The following is a 24210-nucleotide window of genomic DNA, read 5'->3' as shown; positions in this document are numbered from 1 at the left end:
CTGCAGCAACAAAGGGCTCGTTCACACTTCTGTCTGTTCCGTGCCTGGGAAGCATGGTTCCCAGCAGTTTTCCTCTCGTCTCACACTTTCCAGGCACAGCTCCAAGCAATTTTGCCTTTGCCCCACTGCTTTCCCCCAGCCTGCTCTTTAGCGCTAAATCAGAACAAATGGCATTCCATGGAAAACCGGATTGCTGTTAGTTCTGATTCAGCACTAAAGATCAGGTTTCCCCGAGCAAAAGTGGCTGGGCAAATGAAGATGTGGATAAGCTCACCTCACAACAGCTGCAAATGTTTTCACAGCCACCTTCACCCAAGTATGCACACAGAGCAAGAGACTCTGGTCTGAATTACACTCACAGAACCTGAGCTCTCTGCTGATAGCCAAAAGCAAACAAAGGGTGCCTGAAAAGCTATATATGACCAGTGGCGTAGCGTGGATTATCAGCACCCGGGGCAAGGCAAGTAATTTGCGCCCCCTAACCCATGGATTTGTGCCCCCTAACCCATGGATTTGCGCCCCCTAACCCGTGGATTTCCCTAACCCCCAGATGTTGCGCCCAGTGCGGCCGGCCCCCCCTACACCCCCCACGCTACGCCACTGTATATGACCCCCTTATTTTAAAATGTTTGCAACAGCTTCCCCTATTTTCCTAAGTTTGCCTCCTAGAGAGGACTTCTTTTCTTCAATTTGATCATACAGCTTCTGCTCTCCAGGCAGCAGAGGCTCCTTGTTGGCAATTTTCTGTATTAACTCAGCTACTTCCCTCACTTCCTTCAGGGACCGGATTCGCTGCTGATATCCAGGCTTCAGCTCCTGTTCTTCGGACAGGATGAGCAGATCAATGTACTCTGGGGTAGAGAGTGGGTTGGGCTTCAGTGCAATCGCCTGAAGGCGCTGGAGGCTTTGAGATGATTTCTGGATAAGCTCTTCTAAGATGTCCTTCACTTCTTCATAGTCCTCATTAAGATTTTTAAGCAATTTCTCTGTGGTCATCAGCTCACCAGAGGCACGTTCATACTTTTGCTTCAGTTCTTCATAGGTCCTGCTCTCTTTTCTTGTTGTATATTCAAATTTGTATTTCTGATTGAAGTGCACACTCCACTCACACTGGCGCAGACAGACTCTGCATCTTCCTGTCCTCTTATTGATAGCGGCACAACCATGCTTATCTTCATCTCTAGGCCTTGAACAAGGATAGTGACAGGTGAAATGACAATACATGCAATTAGTTATGTATTCTCCCGTGCCAGATATATCCTCCTTCTTTGGTACAGTTACCTCTACCTCAGATGTAAAGTTTCTGTTTGCCGCCATGTCAACATGATGCTTGTCCAGGGCTTCCTGCGTCTTCCTCAGTTCTTCCAGCTTGGCCAGTGCAGCTTTGATTTGGGGCTGCAACCCTTCAATAGCAGCTTCAAGCTCTTTTCGCTCCCTGAGCACTTCCTTTGTCAATGTTAAGCTCTTGCTTTCTAGCGTGTGGGATGAATCAAAGAAGGTCTTCATGCTCATGGTGCCCATTTTCCAAAACATTTCATCAAAATTGAAGTTGCCTCCAGACTCCACTGGATTGTTGGCAAACAGTGCTGAATTGTTGAATTTGAAGTGCACAGGGGTGCCCTTGGCATCCTTGGCGCATGGTACATTGGCTTCCTTAATGGCCTCGAGAACAGGAGGGGTCTGTCCATCTGCAAATGTGATCAGGACTTGGATGTTGTCCTTTATATCTTTGCCAAAGATGGAGAGCACAGAGTCAAAGACGTATTTCTGGGCATGAGTTAAACGAGCAGAAGAGGCCTGGACAACAATACAGATGGCGTCTATATGATCAGTGCCCCCTGGGGAGGAGAAAAACTCCCGGATCTGCTTTGTTATCAACTTGTCATGCTCTGTTCCTCTTGTGTCTCCAAATCCTGGAGTGTCAATAACGGTGAGGGAATAGGGGACTTGGAAACCCTTGTGGTGGTGGACAACGTAGGCGGTCACTTCTGATGTTTGGCTTTGAGCTTGGCTTCTGTTGGTATTTTCAGGAATAAGTTTGAATCGGAATTCATCTCCCCATTGCACGCCCAGGACATAATTGATCATCCCATTGATGAGAGTGGTTTTCCCTGACCCTGTTGCTCCCATCACCATAATCACTTTGTTGGGGGCCTGAATGTTCTCTTTCCCTAGCTGGTATGTTAGACAGGATCCAGAGACATCCTGTATGGGCTCCAGGGGCAGAGCATACACTGCTGGTGGCCCATCCTCCACGCGGGTGCTGCCTTGGAGGTATTTACAAGCTACTCTCTTCTTGTCTCCTTCCAATGATGTGGAAACCTCAATCTGTTTGCTGGGCTCACTCTCAGCCCCACCGTCACACAAGGCTGAGACTCTGAATCTGTAGGGTGTCTGGGGCTTCAGACCATCAATCTCACAGAACTCTGTTTTCTTCCCTGTTCTTTTTTCAGCCCATTCATCTTTGTCCTTGCTTTTTGCCTCTCCAGCCTCTTCACTGTAGTCCACTTTGTATTCCTTTATAACAGCTCCCTGGCCAATGATCTTTGGGCTCTCCCAGGCTATACTGATTTTGGAAGACTGTGCGAATATCTCTCTCAGTTCCCCAGGAGGGCTGGTAGGAAGTGTCTGTACAGATTTACTCACATTGCTGGTCTCACTAAGTCCTGGTTTGCTCCTAGCGGTGTATCGAAACTGGTATTCTGTGTTTGCGCTCAACCCTCTCACTTGGAATGTCTCCTGACTGTCATCAGTATTCACAGTCTTCCAATTTTCTTCTCCTGCAATCTTGTACTCTACTTGATAGCTGGAGATTGCAGCCCTCCCATACTCCGCAGGTTGAAATGTCAGCTGCACACTCTCATGTCCAATTCGGCCAACCAGGGGAGGGAGAGGTTTTGAGGGCAGCTCAAAGTTGCTGCTGAGCATCTCCCCATCTTCATAGAGGTAAATGGAAGCACCTGGGTTGTTCTGATCTGGGACAGAAGCCACAAGGAACCGGGTTTTCTCATTTGATTTATTGACCCGGGCAAAATCTGTAATGGATTTGGCAGCTTTACGAGCATTCCGAATTCTCTCTTGGTGCTCAAACCAGGCTTCATTGTTCTTGGGTGTCGACTGGCCGCTGGTGGAATTTGCTGTTTCCTGGAAAAAATCTTTATGAAGCCAGTCTTGTAAGGTGGCTAAAAATGGTTCCTCATCATGTAAAGAAGTGAAGGTAAATGAGACAACAAACTCATTCACAGGGTTTAGCACAATTTCTATCAGTTTGTTCTGGGAAGAGATTACTTCCATTCCACTTAGGATAATAAGGTAAGAATTCACCAAATTAATTTCTTGTTCCTTGGCATCCAAAAACTCACTGAGTCTTTGGTTATTAAAGGGAGACTGGTTAATGGACATTAAAATGTCCACCAGAACACTTTCCTCTTTTCCGCCTCCCCGGATCAAAGGCATGATTTCTGCCAGGTGTTTCTGGAAAGTCTGTCTGTGCTGCTTGCACAGATCCTTGAATCTACTGATTTTCATGTTTAAGTCTGGGAAGTTTTCAGCAGCAGGATTCATAGCCAGATCATTGCATCGCATGTTGATTTCATTCAGATTCTCCAAGATAGTTTGAGTATCAAAGATCAGTGCTAAGCTGATCTCACGCACCATCTTAGCAGCTCTGAAATCTAGCTTGGTCAGTGGGTACAGCCAAACTCTGACAGGCACAGCCTTCTCTCCATCCTCCCCGAGCTTTTGGGGCAGATCGCTGTAGACTTTCATGGCATCTTGAAAAGTCACCGGATTACTTTCCAAAGAAAAATCCCCATAGAACTTGCAGCTGAAATTCTCCGTTTGGGCTTTCTCCGTCTTCTTCATCTCAACAGATGCTTCCCCTTTGACAGAGACTTTAATCCAGTTGATCACAGCATGGAGGCTTCCTTGTATATCTTGCACAGATTCGGAAGAAGAGATATTTCGGTCGAACACAAAGAAAGCCTGGGCTCCATACAAGATGGCAGTGACAACATGGGTGGCTGTGCCATGCTCAAAAACAGCTGGATAAGTGACGTTTTGGATTCCCAAATGGCTCATGGTCAGCTGTGAATACTTGGTGGTAGCTTTGTACTGCAGAGTGACTCTGGCCTGTTGCTTGGACTGCTTTGTGTCTTGAAGGAATTTGCCTGATCCATCCACTTCAACTGTTCCACCCAAAAAACTGGCCTTGAGTGATGCAGGGACATTGAGGGCAGAGGCCTTATCATCGATGGAGTCAGATGCAATGATTTCATATTCAGTCTTTGGTTTTGGTTGGATACACAAGTCCTTCTGAAGCGAGTCCTGGTCCCAAAGGGTGATTCCTGGGATAAAGCAGAGAAATATGCAAGGCTTGAGTATGTTCACAGAAATGTAGAACACAATTAGCCTAATGATAAGGGTGTACAGAGAAACAAGGAGTTAAAATAGAGCTATCATTGCCCACAATGTCTGCACTCATGAATTTTGTCCCACTGTCATCCCCAACGAAAGAGGTTTCTGCAGTTTTATAAAACTTGGCAAAAGGCAGGGAAAATATTTGACCAGATATGAGAGTGGAACAAATGTGAACATTTCATGAGCTTCTGTTGCACAGGCCTCAGAAAGGGGATGGGCACTGGCTCAGCAGCAGGGATAAGATTCAATCACCACCATTTAGGGCTGTGAACATCTCCTGCTTGAGGCCATAGAGAGTTGGTGCTAGTTGTTGACTGGCACGGGGGGGGGGGGGAATGAGAATTCCCGGGGGGCCAAGATCCAAAACACTTTGGTGAGAGAACTCCAGCAGATTTAAAATCACAAAATATGCAGCAAAGCAAAGTGTGGAAATTTAGGCTGTCAGACCTAAAAAAACGAAGATCATGGCCACTGGTCCCATCACCTCCTGGCAAATAGAAGCGGAAGGCAGTGAGAGCGGAAGCGGAAGGCAGAAATGGAGGCAGTGAGAGATTTTACTTTCTTGGGCTCATGATCACTGCAGATGGTGACAGCAGTCATGAAATTAAAAGACGCCTGCTTCTTGGGAGAAAGGCGATGGCAAACCTAGACAGCATCTTTAAAAGCAGAGAAATGAGAGGTGGACCGTAAAGAAGGCTGAAGACTACAGTGTCTCTCACCCATGGTTTTCCCAGTAGTGATGTATGGAAGTGAGAGCTGGACTATCAAGAAGGATGATCGCCGAAGAATTGATGCTTTTGAATTATGGTGCTGGAGGAGACTCTTGAGAGTCCCATGGACTGCAAGAAGATCAAGCCTCTCCATTCTTAAGGAGATCAGCCCTGAGTGCTCACTGGAAGGACAGATCCTGAAGCTGAGGCTCCAATACTTTGGCCACCTCATGAGAAGAGAAGACTCCCTGGAAAAGACCCTGATGTTGGGAAAGATGGAGGGCACAAGGAGAAGGGGACAACAGAGGACGAGATAGTTGGACGGTGTTCTCGAAGCTACAAACATGAGTCTCACCAAATTGCGGGAGGCAGTGGAAGACAGGAGGGCCTGGCATGCTCTGGTTCATGGGGTCACGAAGAGTCCGACATGACTAAACGACTAAACAACAACAAATAATTGTGGAAAGATGTATTATTAATGGCCTGCATAGGCCTGGTGGACTAGAAAGGTTTTCAGCAAGCTTTAAAAAATTGAAACAGAACACACCTGCTGAATCTTTATTGGCAGATGATGATGATGATTTGGGCCAAGATGATGCCAGTAAGGTTAAGGAGCAAAGACGCTATCACGGGCAAGAAGACTTCTTTTTAATAAATGAAAGTCTTGTCCAAATGAAGAGAACATAAAGGAACACAAACTTTGGCAAAAGATGTGGAAGCAGACAGTAAGGGATGTTGAAAATGAATTTGAGGAGCACATTTAGCACTGAAACTGCACTGTTTGGGCCGACTGCTAATCTTGATATGAGTAATTTTTGCTTTTCAGTACAGTGGTACCTCGGGTTACAGAAGGTTCAGGTTACAGGCGCTTCAGGTTACAGACTCCGCTAACCCAGTACCTCGGGTTAAGAACTTTGCTTCAGGATGAGAACAGAAATTCCACAGCTGCAGAGCAGCAGCAGCAGGAGACCCCATTAGCTAAAGTGGTGCTTCAGGTTAAGAACAGTTTCAGGTTAAGAATGGACCTCCAGAACAAATTAAGTTCTTAACCCGAGGTACCACTGTATACACTCTTCCTTGCACCAGGTTTACCTGGGATGAGGGCATCTTTACGACAGTCGTACAGCATCCCCAGCTGGAATGGGCGGCCCAGGGCTGGTATTTCAACTGTGTTGTCTGATCTGTCCATGGCTCAGGTCTCCTGCCTTCTCCTGCCTTCACCTCCCTGCAAGAAAGAAGCGATGTGAAGGACTCTGGAAAGATTATTGGGCATGCAAAGCGTGTGGGGAAAAGAGAAATATTGGCACTACCATCCAAAGAGTGATGCTAACATACAGTCAAAAAAAAGGGGGGGAGAGGAGGGAATATCACATCATGGGGGGGGGGGAGCGGGAATTAGACGTTTGTATGCAGTAGTTGCACATGTAGAAGGTAGCTTGTGCAACTGATCTTCTTCTTGCTTCCCTCCCATCCACAGTCCCCTGTAGCAGCTGAAAACTCTATCCAGTGATCCCTGAACAAAGGGGACTGTGTCACGCAGAATTGCAGTGGGAGAGGAAATCACCCTGAAACTGGGCAAAGGGATCATGTGCCAATGGGGGCTCTGCTTGGACAGGATTCCTAGGCCCAAAGTCAGGGGAATCCCACTGCAGCCCTGTATGGCAGACACTACACTATGCAGGCCCTCTGGAAAGGGTTTGGGCGGGCACAAGGGGTCACAGGAGCTGGAAGGGAAGAGCAATATTTTCCATGCACAAACACTGGGTGCTTCCTACACTGAATTTCCATTTGGCCGAGAAATTGCCTGTTGAGAACATTTTGGATAGTAGAGAAATATTTTACCACTACCACCACCAGTTTTATATCTCAGCTATCTGGCGCAGTATTCAAGGAGGCTATCAAAGTGGGGAACTCATACATGCAGCCAGCCAAATCACATAACGACAACATTTATGGCAGAAATCATGAATGATGCTGCCATAGCTAACAGCGAGATACACAAAGTAGTATTTGGCAGAAACAAACTGCAGTGGAAGCAGCGCTGATCGTGATGAATACAAGCTGAAATGGAAGTTGCTGCTCTCTTATATTATTACTTGTGCTGCACCAAGAAGTTCATGGCACAATGGGAGTCAAATTACTTGTAGAAAATCTTTTGTAGAGGAACACAGAATTGTAGAGTTGGAAGGCACACCCAAAGGTCATCTAGTCCAACCCGCTGCAATCACAGCTGAAGAATCCCTGATGGCCATCCAACCTCTGCTTGAAAACCTCCACCACCCCTTGTGGGAGTCTGTTCCACAGTAGAACAGCTTCTACCATCAGCTGGAACTTCATTTCTTGACATTTGAATCCACTGGTTCAGGTCCTGCCCCCTGGACCAGCAGCAAAAAGCCTGTTCCATCTTCCCTGTGTCAGCCCTTCAGGTATTTCAAGATGGCGCTAATATCATGTCTCAATCTTCTCTTCTCCAGGTTAACCACACCCAACTCCCTCAACCACTCCCCCCAAAAGCTTGGTTTCCTGACCCTTCATCATCTTGGTCTCCTGCCCCAGCAGTGGCGGAGCGCAGGTGGGGGCGGGGAGCACAGTGTGTGTGGGGGGGCAGCCGCGATGGAACCCCACTGGGATCGTGCTGCCGGGGGTGGTGTGCTCCCCCCCTCTTCCTCCCCCAGCACACTTCTGGCCTGTTAGCATCGTTCTTAAAAGATGCCCTGAACCTGACAGAGTACTCCAGGTGGGGTCTGACCAGGGCAGAATAGAGTGGTACTTGACTTCCCTAAATCGGGACACTATGTAGCACCCTGCTTGTGGTTAACGCTTAGCTGGAATGAAATATTCAACGCAGCAATAGAGAAATTAAAATAATAATTTATTTGTCAGACAAATAAATGAGAGACACAGTGGTATATGGATACCAAAGCTCTGCCCACTCCAGCCCTGATGGCCAGCACTTATATTTCCTCAGCCCAGCCCCCTTGCTCCTCCTTTGGCTGCCTCTGTCCAATCAGCCTGGTTGAAATTCCTATTGGTTGTTTGCTAGAACCAATCATAAAAGATACATCCATTTCCTATTACCTTTTATGGGAGACAAAGAGCTATATTTCCTTCTATCCATAAATGGCAGACAAGTAGCCATATATCTTACATTTACCTCGACCAGGCACCTTAATTACCAGATAACCTTTGGCCCCTGTTGCCCTATTCACTGCAAAACAGATGGCTAAAGCAGATGGTGCATGGTTTTTAATTTTTATCTTAAAGAGATCTTGGGTTCACCTTCTCACACACCATCTATGAAATAAGAATCTAACATAGGAATCTAACATTTCTTACTTTCTAAATCCTTTGCATAATTACATTTAAGCCAATATATTTCATACATAACATAGATAGATTTTTAGAAGGAAAGGCCTTTTCAAAGTAAAAGGAACTTAGTAAAAGCTAAGTTCTCTAAGTTCTCTGAAGCTTCAAAGCAGCTTCGGAGAGAAGCCTCTTTCCCTAGCCAGCTGCTGTTTCTAAAAGCAACTTCTTCAATTTACCCTTTAACCTTATGAAAATATGGCTCGAGTCTTCTGTTAAACAATAAATTTCACTATTTACCAACTCTTAATTGTGTTTTTGCAGCTTGATTGTATTCTGTAATTTGTATGGTCAGTGTGACCTTTTGCTCCCAGCCTGTAATTTCCTTTTACAACCCTGAAATACTGCTATAGATCAGTGGGGCCCTTGAACAGGAAGATAAACAGCTGCCAGAGTATTCAGCTGGTTTCTGCCTGGCATGAGAGATATAAATATTTACAAATATATTTTTTAAGCTCATTTTAAAATGCAGATCTTGATCAGATGCCTCATAATACAGATCTTGATCAGATGCCTCAACTAGACTTCTGTGGATGCAGCCTAGGATTGCATTAACTTTTTGCTGTTGTTTTTTAATTGCTGCATTACACTGCTGCATTTTTAATTGCTGCATTACACTGTTGACTCATGGCAGCAGATTTTCACTTTGAATTATGACAACCCTAAGAGAAATTGAAATTGAGTGAATTGCCCATTCCTAATTGTGCCAAAACTTTTACTTGAAGGTTTAATGACAATTAATGACCCCGGGGTTGTGTTGCTATTACGTACTGAGTTGAATAGGATCGAAATTGCAGCAGTCTGATTTGTCCTAGAACAATAGGATCCAGAATGCAGCAGTCTGATTGGTCCGCAGGAGCCACCCAGTCCAACTCCAGCTGGAAGTGAATCCGCAACCTGATTGGCCTACAGGTGAATCCCGGAACTAGCCAATCATGTGGGGCCCATTGTGTAAATAATGTATATAAAGCAGACATTTCAGGGGAACGTCCATTCCTCACTACTATGAGCTGAATAAAGAGCATGAAATCCACACTGGACTCCGAGTATATTTCAGTCACTATTCCCACTAAATTTATGCTGTGCTTAATTCTATCCTTCTATTTCTCAACAGTTTTCTCCTTCTGTGAAAGAGGCTTCGGTTTTTCTGTCTTATCCTCCTGACACTTCAGAATTTCTTTAGAATTTCAGTAGGTGTGTGGTGCATGTGATTTTTTTTCTTCCAAGTAAAAATAAATAAATAAGATCCCCAGCGCCTTGCATCCTGCCTGCTCCCTGTGCTTTCTGATCAGAAAAAGCCCCATGGGGGGGGGGTTCCCTTCCCCTGGGCTTTACTGAAGGAAGGTGAGGACAGGTGACCCGAAGTCTAGGCCCGAAGTCACCCCGCCACCAAAGCAGGCTCAAAGCTTCTCAAAACTTTTCAAAATCATTTTCTCAGCAGCTAAGCATCAGAAACATTCTGCTCTGCTGTAACAAAGGTAGAGAACAGTCCATTGTTTCTCAGGCCTTTCTCATGTCTTCTGGCCTTGCTAAAGAATCACACTGCAACTTACTTTCTGTCCGGGAACCATGCCAGAACAAGAGATTGAAACATATCTGAACATGCTGAAAACCCCTTGGCTTCTCACCCCCCCCTTTCCTGGGAAGGGTGCCAAGAGTCCACAATAGTCCCAAGACAGCTTTCTGTTCATGCTCAGAGGAACTCCTGAGGGAGGAGAAAGGGGGAGGGAACTGGAAAGGGGTATATATGCTTGTGCACATGATTGTGAACTCGTGCATGCTTTTTGTGACTTATCACACTTGCTCCTTCTACCAGTTCATGGATGGTAGAAATAAAAGCCTTTTCTCCGAAACTATTCCTTGAGTGTCTGTTGACTCCCACTTCCCTTTCCCAGGCGCAGTATTTTTCCCACCCGAGGGCAAAGCCTCATAAGGCTACATTACTTGAAACAAGGCCACCCAGAAAGGCTGCGGAGTGCAGGCCACCAGGGAGAAGATTGTGAGAAGTAAGGGAAAGTTGCTCACAAACACTCCTTGGCCACCTTTAAAGTGAGCTTGAACAGGATAAAAACACTGCAACCCACCTTTGAAATTTTCTTTTTTCTTTTGTAAAGTAGATGTAAGTTGTAAGAACTGTAGTGTGTGATCTCCTCTTTATCACATACACAGCCCAACAAGACAATGACAAGAATCCACCAACAGCATACAAATCAATATGACGAACCTGATCCAAAACACCCGCCCACCCCACTCACACAAGAAAACAAAGATCACCACAGCCAACCACAAATGAACAGCCACACCCCAGGCCAACCCCAACCTCCCTCACTACCAAAGGAACACAAGCGAACAGCAGAGAACCTGCACAAGCGACGCTGACACAAAACCCCACATATATTAAGTAAAATAGAAACATTCCCACCCCACCCCCACCATCTTCCCCCCTCCACCCTTTTTCTTCCTAATGTCTCAACAAATGAAACTGATTTGTAAAAATGTTACATTACACATACTTCTGTATATCAATAAAATCTTTAATAAAAAAAGAAAGAACTGTAGTGTGTGATGTAAATATCGTATTGCTGTGTATTGTTGTGTAAGTTAATGTTGACTGTTTAATGAAGAGTTTTCAATAATAATAATAATAAAACTTCCAAGCTGCGAATCATAAACTCAGAGTTTAAGGGCCAGTGGCAGAGGCCCAAATCCTGAAATAGTCTGTGACTGGATATCATGTATTAAATCAGAGTACAGGGGCTCAGGCAAACACAGAGCACTGAATAAATAACAGGGACAAAGATCACTTTCAGGGGGAGAAGGAAGTTGCGAGATCGTCAGCATTTCACTCCAAAAAGGCTCTTAGGCAGAGCATCGTAAACTTGGAAGGGACCCCAAGGGCCATCTAGTCCAACCCCCTCCGTCGGCCTCCCCACAAGTCGGATCCATGCAGAATCAAGGTCCTTAGTTGCACAACCCTCCCTTTCCTGGTATCCGGACCCAAAATGGATCCATGGAAGCTGGTTGGCTTCATACAGCAGGGATTGACATCACGGGGGATCTGTTCTTCCCCCTGGGCTTTTGGGAAAGAGGTTGTCAGCAGGGCCTCCATCTTGGCCTCAGACATGTGGGCTCTTGGCAGCAGAGGAAGGTTTCCCTCAACATCATATAAATTGAGCCACAATCGGCCTCAATTTATATGAGATTAGGAGAGATGAAGCCTTCTGGAGCAAAAGCAGTCGACTCCTGCACGAGGGCCCTGAGATGTTTGGGTGAAGGGCAATATACAAACAACAACCGCAATAAATATTATCTTCCATTTTTATGCACTGTGGGGGCAGCAGGGCCATGCTCTGGGGGAACCCACCAAACCCCTCACAGATGAAGGAGGAAATTCTGTGTATTCAGGGGGTGGAAGAGCTGACAGGAATTTGCCTCCCGGTATAAATGTGATGGGGCCGTCCCTTCAGGCAGGCGTGGGGAACCTTTGCCCCTCCTGAGGCTGCTGAACTACAACTCCCACCACCAGGCGCTTTGGCCAGGCTAGCTGGGGCCGGTGGGAGTTGCAGTTTGGCAACATCTTTTGCGCCCCAAATCCCCCCCGCCTGCCCCAGGGAAAGGAACCTTTTGAACTCCTCGTGATGAACTCCCCTCACAAATCTTATTTCTTTGACTGGCCAAAGGCTCTTCCGATGCTGGAGGGAAACATTTTGAACCTGCTGTTCTGGTGGCCTCAAGAAAAAGAGCGGGAAAATCCTAGCTGTTTCTGAGGGGAAAGCGTCTAAAATTCTCCTCAGAACCAGTCCTCAAACTGCTTAGGGCAATTCACTCTTCTTGCTTCTGAGGGGGAGAGAAGCTCCTAAGTTAACAATAACAATGTTCTGTGATTTCTGTCCATCCTGCAGCCTTTGCACAAAACTCAAGAGCACCACTCCCTAATTCCTGGGATTTCGGGCCTGGAAAAGCGATGAGGAAGGAGAATTTTAAATCATGAGAAGGCGAAAATTTATAAAAGTTTTATGAACCATATTCTAAGGAAGAACTTGTATAGAGTTTGGGAGAAATATAAAAATCTGCTGGAAAGGAAAACACCTTTATGACTCTCTCCTATTGAGGCTGTTAGAATTAAGAGAGTTAATATGGACAGACAATGGGCAACTTACAGGGAACTGCTACAATTTAGGGAGGGGGAACCTAAACTGAAATCAATGGAAAGTGTAGGGAGCCACGTGACAGACTGGCTACAATATCATCAGTTACATGAAATGTTTAAAACAGACAGGAAAAATGCTTTTATGGACCAAAGCTCACAATTTGAAAAAGAACTTCTACAAAACAAAGAGAAACTTTTGTCCCAAATGTATAATTTGTTATTAGACTGGGAAACAAAAGACGAGCTGGTCAAAGTCTCAATGACACACTGGGCAATAGATATAGGACACAATATAGATTTTAACCTCTGGGGAAAACTCTGGAAAAGTGACTTGAAGTTTACAGCATGTTATTCTTTGAAGGAGAACTACCTGAAAATGATTTACAGATGGTACTTTACTCTGAGTAGGCTTGCTAAGATGTATAAGACAGAATCACATAAGTGCTGGAGATGCAAAGAGGTTGAGGGAACGTTCTTTCATATGTGGTGGACTTGTAAAAGGGTAAAAAAAGTATTGGGAAATTATTCATAATGAATTGAAAAATGTTTAAAAGTACTTCCCCCCCCAAACCAGGTGAGGATAGGTGACCCGAAGTCTAGGCCCGAAGTCACCCCCCACCAAAGCAGGCTCAAAGCTTCTCAAAGCTTTTCAAAATCATTTTCTCAGCAGCTAAGCATCAGAAACATTCCGCTTGCTGTAACAAAGGTAGAGAACAGTCCATTGTTTCTCAGGCCTTTCTCATGCCTTCTGGCCTTGCTAAAGAACCACATTGCAACTTGCTTTCTGTCCGGGAACCATGCCAAAGCACAAGAATGAAACAACTGGAACACACTGAAACCCCCTCACCCCCTTTCCTGCCAAGAGTCCACAATAGTTCCAAGACAGCTTTCATCCAATGTACAGGACCACAGACCTCCAAGCACCCTAAATCAGAATCCTTCTTTCGAAGAGGACCCAGCCAAAATAATTAGGGGTTTGTCTTCAAACAGCCAGCAGCCAGAAAGCCAAAAACGCAATCCTGGAGCGAGCGAGGGTGTCCACGGGAGGGGCAGAGGACGCCTAGGGAAGAAGCCAGTGTGCCATCTGCAGGCAAGAGGGTCACTGGGAAATGGAATGCCCACAGGCCCCACGCCCGACACACCCCACCCCCACAGGCTGGGAACAATAAGATTTCTCAAAAATGATTTCTTCTCATCTCTGTTCTGGCTCAAAGACTGTTGCAGAAGCAAGTGAACTAACTGTTTCTAACATTCAAAATCAAATCAAATCAAATATCTTTAATACGGTCAATGACCAGGAAGCAATTTATAAAATATGACATTAAGAGTAGTATTGTGCTACAAGTAACAGTAAAAATATGGCCAATTCACAGAATTGGTGCTTATATTTATGACCAGGTTTCGAGTTTTAAGTTTTTTAAAATTCAGTTCAGGAGTCACTACTGTTTATTATCGTTCCTTCGATGTTTACAGTTTGAACTCCTTTGTAGATATCATTGCTCGTCTTATTCTTGTTGCAATCTAACAGTACTTTGCTACGGACCTGTTAATTTTGGGCTCTTTGTCAGCCAAGAGGTGTCTGATATAGGTGTCGTCTGTACTATGAGGTATTTTCCTCAGAATCGGTTCGATCAGCTCTTTTCTTGAGTCTCGATATAATGGGCAGTATAAGATGACATGCCCAATGGTTTCGATTTCATTGCTGTTACAGGTACATAATCTTTGTTCGATCGGTATTTTATTGTATCTTCCCTCTAGAAGAGCTGAAGGGAGAGCGTTAAAGCGGGCCCTGGAAAATGCCCATCGGTGTTTAGCGTTGTCTAGAACTTTGAGATAGTTTGCTAGATGGGGCCTTTGGGAATTGTATAGAAGTTTATAAGTTATCGGAAGTTGGTTAAAGTCATTTTGGGTTTCAATGTCCCTGAGTCTTTCTTTGATTATGTTCTTGGCCCTTCCCCTTTCTAAACTTAATAAATACTCTGGGGAGAGACCATATGTGGCCAGTTTTCTGAGAATGCCCTTCAACCAGCTAGATTGGAATTTGTCAAGAAGCATCAGGGAAAGTAGTCCAACTGGCGAGTTGTTAAGTCTTAGCCAAGTGCATAAGGTTCTTATCCATACTTTGGCTTTAATGCTGTATAAGCCCGCTTCCAGTCGTAAGGCGGCGTTTGGGACGCATTTAGGTGTTTGCAGGAGTGATCTAAGGAAACCTGATTGTATCTTCTCATATGGGTCTAGATTAGAGAGGGAGACGAGTGGTGCGCCGTATAGGATTTGTGCTGTTGGTTTTGCAACGAATAGTTTAATTGTAGCAGGATGAAATTTCCTCCCATTGTACGATGGAATCTTAGGATTGCTGTTGTACTTTTTTGTGCTGTAAAGGAGCTGTAGTTTATGTGGGCAGTCTTCTTCCTTGATGCTTGGAATATCACTCCTAGACATTTAAAGCATGTCACTTGTTCAATCTCCTGATTGTCTAAATTCCATCTGTATATTTTCCTTTTGTTAGAGAAAACCATGATTTTTGTTTTTTGGTAGTTCACTGCTAGTTTCTCTTCTCTACAATATTGGGATAAGCTGTTAAGAGCTCTTTTGAGGCCCATCTGAGTCTGGGACAATATAACCGCATCGTCTGCATAGAGTAAGATAGGCAGTTTTTTGTCTGCTAATTTTGGGGCGTGTGTATCCGCTCCTTGTAGGTGATCTATTAGGGAGTTTATATAGATGTTGAACAAAAAGGGGGCCAAAATGCATCCTTGTTTAACTCCCTTTGTTGTTCTAATGAAATTAGAGAGTTGACCTTCTTGGCTGCATCTTATACGAAGTCGTGTGTTGTTGTACAGTTTGTATATTAGTAGCAGCAGACGTCGGTCTATGGATGATTTGTTGAGTTTGTCCCAGAGTCGAGTTCTTGGGATGGAGTCAAAGGCTGCTTTAAAATCTACAAATGCTGCGAATAGGTGGTGATTGTGATGCGACGTGTATTTCTCAGCTAGGTGCTGTAAGATCAGGCAGTGATCCATTGTGGATGTCCCTTGTCTAAATCCTGCCTGTGCATCATCAAGAATCTTTGCTCTTTCTATCCATTCACACAGTTTCTTGCTGAGGTGTTTAGCGTATAATTTACTTATTATATTCAGGAGGCTTATAGGTCTATAGTTGGAGGGATCGTCCCTCAAGCCTTTTTTGTAAATGGGAATAATGATGGAAGTCCCCCAGTCTTCTAACATTCATTCATGCAGTAACAGGACATCAGCTTCCCCCCCCCCTTGTGCCAGGCGCTTGGAGTAGCTTATCTCTTGGCAGCTATCTCAGAAGGACACTGCTGTATTCAGCCAGCTACTCTGACCTGCTACTGCCTGGAGCCAATTAGGATTTACAGTCAAGCAACAAAAAACCCAGAATGCCAAAGGTTACCCACCCTCTTGCCCCAAGTACTAACCTGGAAAGTGACTTTCTTAAAAAAGCAAGTTAATGCTTTCTGGGAACTTTGTCAAGTTTTTCTTTTTTAGGTGCAATTTTACTCTGAAAAAGGAGCCGCAGCATAACATAGGAATTTTGATACTTTGCCAGAAGCCAGGGAACACAGTGCCCCTCCTGCTTAACACTGGCAAAAACTTGGCAGATGAACTGAAATTTTGCAACATGTTTTACAGGCCACAAAAGCTCTGACACTTAGTGCGCAGAGAAAAAGACTTTTGAAAAATCTCAGCTGGCAAAACTTAACCCAAGGAACAGAACTGTTAACCCCTTGCGAAGTTTCTTGCCATGCTATCCCCTTTGAGTTACTATGCCTTGTGTGTGAATGTTATCTATCAATTTGTTCTGCGCAGTCACTGCCGTGTCTGTTTTTCTCTTCTCTTGACAGGTAAACCGGCCAGAGACTGTCCTGTTATCTACAGCTGTTAAAGTCACTGGCATCTGTGACACCTGATCTACACCGCCCACCAGACTGGACCCAGACGCCCAGACATCGCTCCAGCCTTGTTGGAAGAGACCCAAGATGCCCAACGCCCACCAGATGACCCGACGCCCACCAGACTACAGCCCTGCTCACGTCACTCCGGAAGCTGGCGCTTTGCACGGCTCAAGAATCCAGCGTGGATTGAAAGAGGACATTTTCTCATTTTCTTTTCTTTCCCTTTGCATGTTCAGTTTTATAGAAGGTTGAGGGCCCCTGGATAGCCTTACAACACCCCTGCAGAGAAGGGTATTTGTGTGGGACGTTCAATCAGGGAAATGACGCCCCAGCCTGCTTCCACCTGGCAGAGCTCCACCCAGAGCCTCCAGAACTTAACTGAAGCCCCCCTTGAACCACAGCACCGACTTGGTAATAACCCTGTGCACTGTGCACGAATGGCACAGATAAGGCTAGGTTCACCGGATTACTGGCTGGCTTTGTGTCAATAAATCAGAGAGCGCCAGTGACAATCTGCAATCGCACCTTCCCAGCCCAAACCGTTACACCTGAGTCCACGCCAGGAACTTTTTCTGGCTGCAATGTGGGCTTCAGAAGGGGGGGGTATCTGCACGCATGCTTCGCCCCCAGATTATAGCGCTGGCCCAAGTATACCAGCCTGTACCTTCTTGGGACGAGCAGCCTGTACCTTCCTGGGACGAGCCTTTTTAAGAAAAAAGCTGTCCAAAGATTAAGAGGGGGGAATGAAGGAAGGTGAAGACAGGTGACCTCACCTAAGTCATGAAGGGGTACAGTTAGGGTTACCCCAGAAAGTCCTAAAAACTGTTTGTGAATTCCCCGCCCCCCAGCCAGGCCTCGGAGTACGCATTTTAAAAACTGCATTTTCCTTTAAGACAAAAAGCATGAGCTAAGCAGTCCTCTCTGTAACAAAAACGCTGTAACATACCCAGAGCTGAGAACAGTGAAGCTTTTCGCTTCCCAGATCCAAGATAACCTTGTCCTGGTACATTGATTTGCAACATACTTCCAGGAACAGAGCCAGAGAACGAAAAGCAACATTTCTATGTAAGAATCTGTGAATGGGGGAGAGGAAAAAAGGGGTTTGAAAAAAGGATAAAACCTGCTTGTAAAATGTTTTCGGCACGGCCTGTCTTTTGTGAACTGAATCCCACAGGTGCCTCTGGGGTGTCGTTTGGCTCCTTTTGTCTCTGCTCGGGTGCAACAATTATTCCTACCCATGGATTAAAAAGGCTACATATTTCTGGTGCGTTGGCCGGGAAAAAGCACGTTCCCCGAGATCGAGGGACAAAAAGGTCCAGGGCGTCACTGCAAGGCGAGCAGCTCGGGATCCCGGGTCAACAGTTCCAGCGCGCATCCTGCCAACTTTGTGGGAGGGACTGGCCACCCGTTCCTGAGTGGACACGCGACAAGTGACGGAGAGAAAGAGCAACGGCCGTGCAGAAAGAAGGTACCTCGAGGAACAAGGTAGGCTCCACAGGGTACAGGTGGGAGCAAAGAGAGTTTGATCAACTCCACCAGCAGGGTAGAAGAAGTGCCACTGGTTTTGGTGTCGCCCAGAAAAAGCAGCAAAAAGGGTGCTGCTGGGTCCCGGTTGAAGTCTAAGCGCTGCCGGTTGTGGTTGTGGTTGTGGTTGGTTTTGGTAAAAAGGGGATTGGGGGAGGTGCATGGGTTTCTGAATGTGCGTGTGGGGACACTCCAGTGAATGTTTTGAGTGTGTGAGACGTTGGAAGCAACGTCTGGCCTGTGACTGAGTGAAAAAATAATGTTAGGAGGGCTGAGTGTCCCAGTGTCCCCAGGATCCCAGAGTCATGGGAAATAAAAACAGTAAAACAATTCTTGAGACACCACTACAGAGCTTTCTGGAAAACTGGAAAAGTACCACGAAAGCAGAAGAGTGGGGATGTAAACTCAAAAAAAGCAGACTCCAACATTTATGTGAAGTTGACTGGCCTTCGTATTTACCAGAATGGCCTCCTGGAGGATCCTTTGATCCAAACTTGGTCAACATTTTATGGAGTAACATTTTCAAGGTTCACACAGATCAGATTCCCTATATTTCTATCTGGAAAGCCAATGTGGATCAAAATCCCTCATGGCTTCGGAAAAATAGAATTGTGACTGCCCAAGTCAAACTGTGTTCAGTACAATTACAAGTTAAGAAGCCACCAGTTTTGCCAGTCCTGGAAGAGGAGATAATTACCCCCCCCCCCATATGCAGCAACTGCGCCAAGGCAACCAAATCTGGGAGCAAATAGGGTTGCTTCTCCGCCCAAAGCCCAGACTGAGGACCCAAATGAGAAGATTCCCCCCTCTGCCCCTCCCCAACCCCCATGTGATGCAAGCAAGGAAGGTGAAGAGAAAGGTGATGATGATGATGATGATGACTTCAGAAAAACTCTAGATAAAGAGATAAGATGGACTAGTAAGCAGTCTGACAGAGTGTTCCAGTATGAAGAACCGTTTAAAACAGAACTGGATGTGGCCCCCTGGGTTCTAGAAGCAGCCCAGTGCCAGGATGAGAATTGGAGAAAAAAGCAAAAGGTTTTGAGAACAGCGTGGGACAGGGCAACAAAACATGTAGAGACACTTAAATCTAAGGCTTTGTCCAAACCCACTGTGGTGGCCCCTCTCAGGCAAGTGTATGATCCTTTGGAACAGCCAAATGGTCAGGGCATTAGACCCCCAAGGACCTTTACCATTCAACATGTCCCTTTTACAAGCTCTGATATTTGCAATTGGAAAAATCAAAATCCTTCTTTTGAGGAAAATCCTGCAAAAATAATTAGACTTTTTGAAGGTGTGTTCAAAACCTATATGCCTACCTATGATGATGTAAGTCAGCTTTTGGACACAATTCTGACCACTGAGGAGGTCCGCAAGGTAAATGCCTGTGCCAGGGAACAGCTCAAGGCAGCAAATAATACTGACGCTGCAATTGAGGTCTCTTACCCCAGGCGGACCCCCCCCTTGGGATTACAATACTACAGAGGGAAGGGCGGCCTTAGAGACTTATCACAGAAATGTTTTAGAAGGCATGAGACGGGCAGCGAAAAGGCCTACAAATATGGCGAAATTATCTGAGATTTTTCAGCTGCCCAATGAGCCTCCAGGAGTATTTTTGGAAAGATTAAAAGAGGCATTCCGCAAATACACCCCCATAGACCCTGATGATGATGCCCAAGAGATGATTGTAAAAACCACCTTTGTGATGCAAGCGGCTCCTGACATAAGACGTAAAATTCAAAAAAATGAGAATTTTATGGGAAATCGACTTGAATGGATGTTAACCCTTGCACAGACCACTTATAATCAGAGGGGTGAAGAAACAGAGAAGCAGAGAGAAAAATACCAGACCAAAAAATTAATGGCACTAAGAGCTGGCCAGCAGCCAGCCAGCCAGAAACAAGAAGCTCATGGGAGGGGCAGAAGACGCCTAGGGAAGAAACCAGTGTGCCATCTGCAGGCAAGAGGGTCATTGGGAAATGGAATGCCCACAGGCCCCACGCCCGACACACCCCACCCCCACAGGCTGGGAACAATAAGATTTCTCAAAAATGATTTCTTCTTATCTCTGTTCTTGCTGAAAGACTGTTGCAGCTAGAAGCGAGTGAACTAACTGTTTCTGTATCTGTAACTGTTTCTGTATCTGTAACTCTAACTGTTTCTAACATTCATTCATGCAAGTAACAGGACATCAGCTTTTTTTTTTTTTCCTTTTCCTTGTGCCAGGTGCTTGGAGTAGCTTATCTCTTGGCAGCTATCTCAGAAGGTCACTGCTGCATTCAGCCAGCTACTCTGACCTGCAACTGCCTGAAGCCAATTAGGATTTACAGTCAAGCGAAAAAACCCAGAATGCCAAAGGTTACCCACCCCGGCCCCAAGTACTAACCTGGAAAAGTGACTTTCTTAAAAAAAAGCAAGTGAATGCTTTCTGTGAATTTTGTCAAATAATTTTCTTTTTTAGGTGCAATTTTACTCTGAAAAAGGAGCCGCAGCATACCATAGGAATTGATACTTTGAGGAATTTGACACTTTGCCAGAAGCAAGGAACACATCCTTACGAACACTGGCAGTCTTTGGCACATGAACTGCAATTTGTAACATGGCTTTGCAGGCCGCAAAAGCTCTGAAAAAAAATAGAGCACAGGAAGACTTTTAAAAATCTCGGCTGGCAAACTTAACCCAAGGAACAGAACTGTTAACCCCTTGCGAAGTTTCCTGCCAAGCATCCCCTTTGAGTTAATATACCTTATGTGCAAATGTTATCTATCAATTTGTTCTGTGCAATCGCTGCCGTCTTTGTTATCTCTTCTCCTAACAAGTGGACTTTTGCCAGGATACCTCTGCATCCCTATGAACCAGGTGAAGAGGACCCAGATGCCCAGACATCACTCCAGCCCTGTTGGAAGGGACCCAAGATGCCCAACGCCCACCAGACGCCCCGACGCCCTCCAGACTACAGCCCTGCTAAACGTCACTCCTGGATGCTGGCGTTTTGCACGGCTCAAGAATCCAGCGTGGATTGAAAGGGGACATTTTCTTTCCTTTCCTTTTGCATAACTGAACTTTATTGAAGGTACCTGGGCCTGGTTTGCTTTACGCCACCCCTGCAGAGGAGGGTGTCTAGTGGGTCTTTTCTTTCAGTGTAATTACACCCCAGCCCACTCTCTAGTACTTACCTAAGCCCCTCCCCGTGCATACAATGGCTCAAATGCGACTGTGGGTCCCCGTGCTGGTATTTCTGCTGCATTTGACCTTTGAAATGCCGATACCACTCACAGTGACCAGACAACTGCTGCAATCGTGGGGGGCCCACCACACATATAATAAGTGGATTCAGGTTGCTGAGATGGTTGTGTTCTCTGCAAATCGGACCAATTGTGCTGTCTGCACTCTGGCCCCTGTAGATGCTCTGGGAGGAATGTCACTACTCCCTGTGCCTTGGAATGAATCCTTGGTTACGACTCCACTTGTTGTCTTCCAGCCTCTGGGCAACCATTCTTCTTTATGGAATCATTCCGTCCCTTTCCAGGTTCACAGGATCACTGGCTGCCTTTGTGTCAACAAATCAAATGACGCCAGTGACGCTCAGACCTATGTGGGCACTTCCCACTGCGATCGTACCTTCCCAGCCCCAACTAACATGCCTGAGTCCGAGACAGGAACTTTTTCTGGTTCCAAATTGACTGCATGCCTGGCCCGCTTGCTGACAGGCACCATATCTGCCCATGGTCAGGACGTTTACTGGGTGTGTGGCAGGAAGGCCTATCATGCCCTCCCAAGAGGATGGTATGGGGTCTGTTTTCCAGCCTACTTAATACCCCCCATGTGGATTCCTGACCAGATACCCTCTGTACCCCCTAGAAGGAGGCGTTCGGCTGACCTGGCAACACTTGCAGGTGGCAGCTCCCAGAATTGGGGCAAAAATCAGTGGCCTCCAGAAAGGATCCTGGCCCATTATGCTCCAGCCTCCTGGAATCGGGGAGAGAAAATCTCTGGGGCAAGGGGGCCGATCTATAACTTGAACCGCATAATCAGACTCCAGGCGGTGGTAGAGATTGTTGCTAACATGACAGCCACGGCCCTTAGGCTAATTGCCACGCAATTGGATGAGACACGCAATGCGTTTCTCTCAGTCCAATTAGCGTTGGACTTTCTCCTGGCGCAACATGGCGGTTTTTGTGCAGCGTTAAATCTCACGGGTGGGGCCTGTTGCTTTAACATCTCTGATCATGGTGAGGCCATTCGCAATTTGGCAGCAGGACTTGAAACAGTGGCCCATATTCCTACCCAAACCTGGGAGGGATGGGACATGTCATGGCTTGACTGGTTGCCAAACCTAGGATGGGTAAAAGGCCTGTTTTTGCTGCTGCTTGGCCCACTTTTCAGTTTGCTAATTTTTTGCTTTTCTGTACCTTGCTTGCTGCAATGCTTGCATACAATGACACGCAATATGATTTCTCGCGTGCTTCGCCCCCGGATTATAGCTCTGACCCGAGAATACCAGCCTGTGCCTTCCTGGGACGAGCCTTTTTAAGAAAAAGGCTGTCCAAATTTGAGAGGTATGGAACGAAGGGGTACAGTTAGGGTTACCCCAGAAAGCCCTAAAAACTGTTTGTGAATCCCCCCCCCAGCCAGGCCTCGGCGTACGCATTTTAAAAACTGCATTTTCCTCTAAGACAAAAAGCATGAGCTAAGCAGTCCTCTCTGTAACAAAAACGCTGTAACAAACCCAGAGCTGAGAACAGTGAAGCTTTTCGCTTCCCAGATCCAAGATAACCTTGTCCTGGTACATTGACTTGCAACATACTTCCGGGAGCAGAGCCAGAGAACGAAAAGCAACATTTCTATGTAAGAATCTGTGAAGGGGGAGAGGAAAAAAAGGGGTTTGAAAAAAGGATAAAACCTGCTTGTAAAATGTTTTCGGCGCAGCCTGTCTTTTGTGAACTGAATCACACAGGTGCCTCTGCCCCCCCCCCCCATGGCAGAATAAAACGCTCTCTCTCTGGATTAACCCCTTGGTGTCGTTTGGCTCCTTTTGTCTCGGCTCGGGTGCAACAATTATTCCTACCCATGGATTTAAAAGGCTACAGTCACCCCCCACCAAAGCAGGCTCAAAGCTGATTGGTATAATGGAATACTGATTGGTATAGTTTTTGTAAAACATGAAAGAATTTATGATATGCAAAAGGAACCTTGGAAAGAAAAGAAGGGAAGTCACTGATATTTTAAGGATGTAAAATGAGTATTTTAAATTGTAAAATAGAAAATTTAATAAAAATTATATAAAAAGAGAAAGGGGTGAATCCTTGGCATGGATTGTGCCCCCTTTCCCCTCCCTTTTAGAGCATCACCCAGAAGGGCAGACTTTGACTCCAACCACGAACTGCCCCTACAAAACCAAGTGCGAAAGGCGCATTGTAGCATTTGCAAAATATTTTCCCACCCCCCAATCCCCCACCCTCCATTTCCTCCTGCAGGAGGGATCCCCACCTCTGCTTAATTCCACCAGAAGAGAGGGGTGTTTTCACTACCTTGACTTCTGCTGGGCAGTTTTCTCAGCCTGGAGAAAGTTGCTGTTTCCCTCTGCAAATTCTGGCAGCCTCTGGCTCTCTTCATTCCTCTGAGAGATCTGAATATGACGCAGGTTTTGAGTGCACAGTAATAGCCGAATGTTGGACATATGGAAAGCGAAAGTGTTTTCTTCTCAGTTGATTCATCCAATTGCACATCCATAAAAGGAGAACACAATAGCATCAAAAGAGTCCAGCTGATGGGTCAGGCAAAAGGGGTCTATCATTGTCCAGCAGCCTGATGGCTCTGCAAACCAGATGCCATGACAGGAAACTCACAAGCAAGATGTAAGCTCAGTGGCTTTCCCCACACTTGGAGTATTCAGAGGCATAGGAGGCAGCCTTATACAGAGTCAGACCATGTGCCATAGACTCATTACTGCCCTTGATCGGGACACTAGACCAGTGGAGGCAGCCTGGAATAGCATTAGCCTTTTTTGCTGCTGCATCACACTGTGGGCCCATGTGAAGCTTGCGGTCTGCTAAGGAAGGAACTGATTGACCGTCTCAACAGAAGAAAGCCAGTTGCTACCGGGATGCCATTCCCTTCCAGAT

General features: G+C 45.9%; 1 protein-coding gene across 1 annotated transcript; it reads right to left on the bottom strand.

Moving 5' to 3' along the window:
• Positions 1-598: 598 nt before the first annotated feature.
• LOC308459014 (uncharacterized protein) lies at positions 599-23892 on the bottom strand. The gene is made up of 3 exons (XM_080973993.1): positions 23617-23892; positions 6222-6354; positions 599-4346 (listed from the first exon to the last, which is right to left on the bottom strand). Exons 2-3 carry the CDS (start codon positions 6316-6318, stop codon positions 616-618), a joined length of 3828 nt encoding a protein of 1275 aa, XP_080830119.1. The 5' UTR covers positions 6319-6354; positions 23617-23892; the 3' UTR covers positions 599-615.
• Positions 23893-24210: the final 318 nt, after the last annotated feature.

The sequence above is a fragment of the Podarcis pityusensis genome (genome assembly GCF_964106645.2).
Source record: "Podarcis pityusensis genome assembly, chromosome: 12".
Taxonomy (NCBI): Eukaryota; Metazoa; Chordata; class Lepidosauria; order Squamata; family Lacertidae; genus Podarcis; species Podarcis pityusensis.
The sequence above is the reverse complement of the archived record's forward strand: the minus strand, read 5'-3'. Positions and strand labels throughout refer to the sequence as shown.

Coding starts and splice junctions, on each gene's coding strand:
- LOC308459014 (XM_080973993.1), bottom strand. CDS start 6,318: ATGGACAGATCAGACAACACAGTTGAAATACCAGCCCTGGGCCGCCCA. Junction 4,347..6,221: donor TAAAGATGCCCTCATCCCAG/GTAAACCTGGTG, acceptor GCTTTATCCCAG/GAATCACCCTTTGGGACCAG.